The 7908-nt window shown below is 32.3% G+C and overlaps 1 protein-coding gene across 1 annotated transcript; it reads right to left on the bottom strand.

Moving 5' to 3' along the window:
* Positions 1–3560: 3560 nt before the first annotated feature.
* Positions 3561–6702, bottom strand: LOC136081814 (zinc finger MYM-type protein 1-like). The gene is made up of 4 exons (XM_065800015.1): positions 6501–6702; positions 5734–6376; positions 3942–5658; positions 3561–3869 (listed from the first exon to the last, which is right to left on the bottom strand). The coding sequence occupies exons 2-4, from the start codon at positions 6359–6361 to the stop codon at positions 3734–3736; spliced, it is 2481 nt and encodes an 826-aa protein (XP_065656087.1). The 5' UTR covers positions 6362–6376; positions 6501–6702; the 3' UTR covers positions 3561–3733.
* Between the last annotated feature and the right edge of the window lie 1206 nt (positions 6703–7908).

Raw genomic sequence — 7908 nt, 5'->3', positions numbered from 1 at the left:
GGCTATCACCGCCAATACCTATGTGCACGATTACACTTTTTTTTAAAGTCATTTAGGTGCTCCCAGAAGTCATTATGGTCTCATCACAGAGCTCCGTAACAATATGTGACAAGTGACTTCCTTTAACTAAGAAATAAAGGCCTCTTTCCTTACCAATGTAGCCTAATAAGCTAGGGCCGGCGTCTAAGCAAGAACTCTAGCCACTGCACCACAAATACACACATTTAACGATATTGAGTTTCATACGCCAGATTTTAAGCCATTAGAATGTGATGCTGATATCACTTTGAGTCTAAAAGGGCCAGCAATTTTTGTCATCAGCATACATTTTACACGGGTGGTTAACAATATCGAATATCTTGTTTACAAAAATAATGATTAGTATTGGACCCAAAATGAATCCTTATAGGAAACCACTCAACAACTCCAACCACAAGGACACACATTACCCATCACTTTTTGTTAAAACCGCTGCTGTAAAAATGATTTTATTCAACTTAAGAGATTTCCGGTGAAACCATATGCCTCAGGTTTGTGAATTAGTCGCTTTAGTGAAACAATATCAAATGCTTTACTGAAATCTATGAATACTACATCCGTAGATACTTTTTCACATAATGCTTTTGACATTATTTCCATCAACTCCAATAAATTAGTCACTCATGCTTTTTATTAATGAATCCATATTGATTGGTTGAAATAAGGCTATGCTCGACTAAGTGATCGACCAAACTGTTACGTAATAATTTCTCCATCACTTAACATATAATTGATGTTAATTATATAGGCTGGTAATTTCCTGGGTTGAGTCTACTTCCTTTTTTGAACAGTGTTGTTAGCCTTTTTTCATATTTCAGTACAACAACCACTATCTAACGACTTCTCAAAATTTGTGCTTAATGGTATCAAGAAACTGTCAGCACTTTTCGGCACTTACATTATCCACACCAACAGTGTGGATTTTTGTACCCAATCGCTTTACATCAAAACCATAGTTTATTTTTAGCTTTTAAATTATTTTGGATGCCTTTATTTATCCATTTGCTAACACAATGAGTTCATTTTGATTAAGTCACTAAAACGTTAGTTTTGCATGCAGCTTCCTAGTGGTTCAAGAAAATTTTATAAATCTTATTAGTATGGAGTCTGTTGAATACAATCTGCCAGTCAATATTGTTGAAGTATTTTGATATTTTTACAAAACTACTTTTGTGATAGATGCGTTTTTAACCGGTTTATTTAGAACTATGTTTTAACAGAGTAATCCCATTAAAGGGCGTAATGAGTTTTTAGTAATTAACTACCAAAACGAGCTTAAAGCTCCTTTATTTAAAATATTTAAAGACTCCTTAAAGGAAGGTATCTTTCCTGAAAAACTGAAAACTGCGAAAGTAAAACCCATTTTTAAATCAGGAGATACAAGGGAAATAGGCAATTACAGACCAATATCAATACTTTCTACATTCTCTTGAGAATGTAGAAAAAAGATACTTGAGAGAATTATGCACAATAGAGTATATACTTTTTTTAAAGAAAATAATTTTATTTACTTTAAGCAATTCGGTTTTCAAAAAAATACATCAACTGAACACGAAATCCTTCACCTTGTTGATGAAATAAAAAACTCTTATACAAACGGAGAAGTTACATTAGGTGTATTCATAGATCTCTCTAAGGTTTTTGATACAGTTGAACACAAAATATTATTATCAAAGCTTAACAAGTATGGTATAAGAGGTAGAACAAACAAATGGATAGAAAGCTACTTAGATAAACGTGTGCAATCTATATACTATAGAGATAATAAACTCTCTAATCCTTCTATATTAAAGTTTGGTGTTTCTCAGGGTCCAATACTTGGGCCTTTGCTTTTTTTAATCTATGTTAGCGATCTCTATCGGGCATCAAAAAGAATTTCAACTATAATGTTTGCTGACGATAGCAACTTTTTTATCTCCGGAAAAATTATAAACGAACTGTGCGTAGAAATGAATCATAAATTAAAAAAAATTTCTGGATGGTTCAGGGAAAATAAACTTTCTATTAACTCAAGTAAAACGAAGTTTTCTTTATTTCATCCTTCTTATAAAAAAAAGGAAGTCGAATCTTCTCTTCCAAAATTGTTTATTGAAAATAAATAAAAAAGTAGCGATAATGTTATTAAATTTTTAGGTGTTTTTATTGACGAAAATCTAAATTGGAATAAACATATCGCCTATTTAGGTAGTAAAATATCTCGAAGTATCGGAATAATATATCGATCACGCCATTTATTGAAAAAGCCGCTACTCAAACAAATCTACTATAGCTTTGTTCAAAGTTATTTAAATTACGGTAATACAGCATGGGGTAGTACCTATAAAAGCAAACTAGAACCTCTCTATCGTAAACAGAAGCATGCTATACGAGTAATTAACTTTAAAAATAAAAAAGAAAACACAAAGCCTCTTTTTGAACAGATGTCTTTACTAACATTCTTTGAACTAAATATATATAATGTTCCATGGCCTACTTAAATACACGGCCTTCTATTCTGCTTAAACCGGAAAAAAAATAGAAGGCCAGTTAAAAAACGCATATTTTGTCGGATGGACAATCTTTCTCAAAATATTTTAATTATTGAGCTATAGATTTCAAGTAAGTAAATCTGGCTGAGGATAAAAAATTTTGCGTTGGCTTAATCGAAGTATATACTATACTTCACTAAATTTTGTAAAATTTTAGGCTTTTTTTTAGGTTTCTTTTCAGTAATAAATAGTAACCATGATTAATAATTGTCTTTATTGAAAACAACACAACATTTATTAACCTTCATAATTATATATTATTTAAATGATTATAGAAAGACATGGGTTATATTTGTCAGTAGAATTTTTAAGATATTCAAGGACTGTATAAGAAATAAGAATACACAAATTCTCAAAAGTAAGCTTTAAAAGTATTTTAAAAATTTTTACACAAATTGTTTAAAAATGTGAAACAAAAGATTCTTATTTTTATCTCTGTCTTTTTTTAAAGGCAACAATGTTATCTATAGCAATGGAATCTGATGTTATTAAAATAAATATTTGAAATAACAGTGTGTATAATTTCCTTTCCACAATTTTGGTGATTTAAACATAAAAATGGTTGGTAACTTTCTCTACTGTCAAGAACTAACTTTACTGCTTATCGATGTTGCATTTGAGATCGATAAATAACATCAAATACATGATCTAACATAGCAAAACTATCACAGAGATATTCTAAAAGGGCTAGTGATGGAGTTGTTAGCCCACCTCTGGAAAATTTATTTAAATAATTATAGTCATTCGACTCCTGTTGAAAATGTTAACTACAAAGCAACTTGCAACATATTTTAAACTTCTAATAACATCTTTCAAACTGACAAGAAACCTGCCACCACTCATTTGGCAGTATTGTCCAAATCTTCTTTCTAACGGATCACTTTGAAAACGAGCAGTCAATATAAATTTATAATTACCTTCCAATAGATCCAGTGCCGTGGCGTGGTACATTTGGGCCCCCCCCAAATCATTTTTTTGGGCCCTAATTTTGTGGCATCACATTACAGGATATATATGCGTCACATTTTTTCTAAAGGCTAAAAACATCAAAAATAAGACATATAAGTATAGACAAACGTATATGTACGGATAATTATCAGAATAATGTTTGTTATATTATATTGGTAATACTTCAAAACCTGTAATAAATCACATATTCACAATTGTCACAGAAATGACTTGTGGCGAACTTTCATACTTGCAAATTTGTTGATTATCTCCTCATAATTTAATTTTCTTGCCACATCGTTCTCAATTGACAGCATCGCCAGAGAAGACAAGCGGTCATCAACCATTGTTGACCTATAAAAAGTGAAAAGAAATGCATAGAGCTACATCTATTATGTATAAAGTAGCAAGATTAAATATACTGACCTATGAAAAGTCTTAATCAATTTTAGCTTGCTGAAGCTACGTTCAGCACTTGCGACAGTTACTGGTGAGGTAAGGATTATGCGTAACACAATGGCAAGATTTGGATAAGTTTCTTGCAGCTCTTCTTTATAAATGTAATTAAGAAAATCATGTGCAGATTTCATGTGAGTACTTTCTTTCTCCTGTACCACTATGACAAATCGTTTTAATTCCATTTCCAGATCATCCGAATCTATATCGCCAAGCTTTGCTTGCAAATTTTTGCAATATAAAGACAAAGAATTTTCTTTACAGATTTGAATAAGATTCTCAGAACGGTATAGGAAGTCATAGAGCTCTGTGATACTACTGACTTGTTCAAAACGCTCCTTTACTGATCCCATTGACATATCAAGGAGTGGTAAAAAGAAATCAACTTTAAACTTCTGTTCTAATTGGATGGTGTGAGCTTCATCGGCACACTCGTATGAATGAATCATCTTTTTTTGTCGGGAACGCACTTCTGGAAAAATTTTTGCAATGTCCAACACTTCTGCGATTTCTGATGCTTTCATGTGTGCGTCTGAAAATCCAGTTTCACGATATTGCTGAAGAAATGTATATGTGGCCTTTATTTCACTATCCAAGACATCAAGGGAAGTTGTAGAGGACTGCAGAAGCTTACTTGATTTGTTAATTTGGTATAAAACGTCATACCAAATAACGATTGACAATATGAATGGCCATGTCATCATATATTCCATCAGCGAACATACTTCTGTAGCTGTTGCGCCATCTCTCTTCTCTAGAGCATACACTTCCAATTTTTCTAATGCCTCTAATATCTCTTTCAGGTGATAGCGAAGAGGTTTCACACAGTTTATTCTACTTTCCCATCTGGTATCGGATTGAGGCTTGACAGAAATGGGTATACATGACTTTAAAATATGCCATCGAGCAGGAGATGATGAAAAGAGTGTATACAATCTTGAAAGAACTCCGAAAAAAGTAATTGCACTGTTGGATGACTTTGCACCGTCAACAATGACTAGATTAAGTGAATGGTTTGCACACGGAACATATAGAGCTTTGGGATTCATTTGAAGAAGCCTAGCTTGAACACCCTTTGCCTTTCCTTTCATGTTAGCACCGTTATCATAGGATTGGCCTCGACAGTCAAGAATATTTAATTCCCACTTTTTTGTCTGATCTAGAAAGGCATCCAAAAGCCCTTTTCCAGTGGTATCATCTACCTTGAGATATCCAAAGAAATTTTCAGAAATGTTGATACCTGTCCCAGGAATGCAAACTACTGATCGTAGGATTATGCTCATTTGTTCTTTATGTGAAACGTCTGGCGTACAATCCAAAATAATGGAAAAATATTTCGCTTTCTTTACTTTGGAAAGGTTTTCGGCTTCAATCTCCTTGGCTAACAATTCAATCAACTCATTCTGGGTATCATTGCTCAAATAATGTTCATTAGTTTCTTTCTTCTGAATCCGACGTAAAAGTTCATCGAGCACACTATCATACTTCGCCATCAATTCAAACAACCCAAGAAAGTTTCCATTGTTCTTGGAACCAATGACCTCTTGTGAACCACGGAATCCAAGATTCCTCGCAGAAAGAAATAGAGTGATGTCTAGTAATCGTTCCAATACTGCTCTCCAAAATTTTCGCTCTTTTTGAAGCAACTTGTATTGATGCTCATCAATGGTTGTTTGATTCATTATGCCTGCAATCTTGAATTTGGTAAAATATATAAATATTTATTATATTTAATGACAAAATTTTTTTAAAAACAGTTTACCTTTTCGTAATGTCATCCACTGTTCAAAGCACCTGAGATGTGTACTTCCTGTTTCATGATCATTCAGTTTTTTGGATAAACCTTCCCATGTGTTCATCCCTTGTCGGAATGGTGAATCTGATATACCAAAAAGTTTGCAACAGAAGCAAAAAACTTTATTACTTTTCATAGAATACACAAGCCATGACCGTACAATAGTTTCTCCATTCTTCATCTGTCGTTTATAATAAGTCACTGAAAATCGTCGTCTTTCTTGATTGTGTGGAAAATCTATCTCAATTTGCTTTACACCACGTTCAACAATGTCACACCTCTGTGCATCAGAAACATTTTCTGGCCAATCAGAAGGATCATCACTGAGAAAAAGAAGTGGCAGTGTTGTGGCAGTTGGTATACACTCACAGATTGCCATATTAGAGTCTCCTTCAGCAGACAAACCAAAACAAGAAACAGAATCATTTTCTGCATTGGCTGTAACATCATTATTGGTTTCTGTTATTGCTACTGATTCACCATCAGCTTGAACTGCTGGTTTCAAAAATTGTGTAAGTTTGGGGTACTTAGTTATTACTTCCCTGGCTGCAGCTGCTTCTCTTCTCTTAGCTGCACCACTTTTCACTTTCTTCATTCCAATAATTAATACCTAAAAATAGAACAGATAGTTTATAAAATTTACTTTTAGGTCCTACTATAGTACTATACCTATTTAATTTATACAAATAAATTAAATGAAAAATAATAATGTCTCCTAAAAATAATAAACTTACCGGCTCAGCTGATTCAGCCACGCTCACTACGAATTTTGAATAATGACGATTGCGTTTCGGTTTAACCAACTACACACACATCATACAGTCAAATGAAGCAACTGACACGCAGAAATCAATATTTCAAATCGTATTTCAACTCACAATTTTTTATTACTATTCTAGAAAGTTATTAAAAAAATTAAAGAAAATACTTTTTAAAATATTATAAAATTTTAAAATGTTGTATTGCTGACGGCCCACCGGGAAATATCCCGGTGTGAAAACTCCATGTGAAATAGGAAAACTCATCTTTAAATAAACTGTTCATTATAATATAAATTTGTCAATCTAGTTTGTTTTATTTACATAATTTTTTGCATGCTATTTATGATATCATAATTTGTATTATAATTTTTATTGGTTTGTAACAATTCTATTTGTCGGTTAATATTTCTCTGTAATGTCTTCAAATTTTGATTTTATATTTATATCCAGAGTTTTAAATTGTTATTTAATCTTTTGAAAATGTAGTATGTTAACTACGAAACATGTCAAGATTAAAAAATTCCGTGTTTTTCATAAAAGTATGAGTAAAAATTTTAGAGTTAAGCTACTATATAGATACAGAAACTAAACAAGGATGTCCATTCTCATCAGTTGTTTTTTTTCACATTAAAATTGTCTTAGTAGCATTTATTTTATTTTATAGTTTGAATATAATTGATAATTATCTGTTAAAATAATAAAATGCCATAAAAAATTTTATCATTTTTTAAAAAACGGGCCCCTTATATCTCGTGGGCCCCCCCCCCCCCAAATGGGGGGTTTGGGGGGCCTTTGCCACGGCACTGAATAGATCTTCTATTAAAGAAGCTTGACATAATAAAGTTCTTTGTAGTGCTGATGATGTTTGAGGAGATAATGTATATTTCTCAAAATTTGGGATTTTGGTGTTTTTCCATTTATTTAACCATTCAGCGAAAGCTTGAAAAAACTCAGGTTTTTTATCATTAATAATAGCAGCATTTCCAAGACAGTTATTAGAAAACTGATTTTTTGAATTTGTAATTGTCCACCATTTATTAAAAAGAGTTAGGAAAGATGCAATGTCTAAACGGTTGGGAAAATATGATTTTATTGCTGCTGCTGTAGTTTCATGGAAGATACCTAAAGCAACAGTGACACTTTGCTTGAAGTTTCCAGGATGGACAACTTTGTTATTTATTTTTGGTGCTTTTTTCAAACTTGCATCCAACAGGCTGTCCTTTTCTAATAAATCATGAAATATTTTAATTGATATTTCTCCTGGTTGAACGTGAATTTCATCTTTAAAAGCTGAAAAATGAAATTCTGGAAAAATAAACCTTTTTTTATTTAGTAAGTTGTTTCGAATGTTTTTAATCAGATGCACTGTGTCAAAGAATAG

The sequence above is a fragment of the Hydra vulgaris genome, chromosome 06 (assembly GCF_038396675.1).
Source record: "Hydra vulgaris chromosome 06, alternate assembly HydraT2T_AEP".
Classification (NCBI taxonomy): Eukaryota; Metazoa; Cnidaria; class Hydrozoa; order Anthoathecata; family Hydridae; genus Hydra; species Hydra vulgaris.
Note: the sequence above shows the minus strand (reverse complement) of the source record. Positions and strands in the feature narration are given on the sequence as shown.

Coding starts and splice junctions, on each gene's coding strand:
- LOC136081814 (XM_065800015.1), bottom strand. CDS start 6,361: ATGAAGAAAGTGAAAAGTGGTGCAGCTAAGAGAAGAGAAGCAGCTGCA. Junction 5,659..5,733: donor GTGGATGACATTACGAAAAG/GTAAACTGTTTT, acceptor TCAAGATTGCAG/GCATAATGAATCAAACAACC. Junction 3,870..3,941: donor TTGATTAAGACTTTTCATAG/GTCAGTATATTT, acceptor CACTTTTTATAG/GTCAACAATGGTTGATGACC.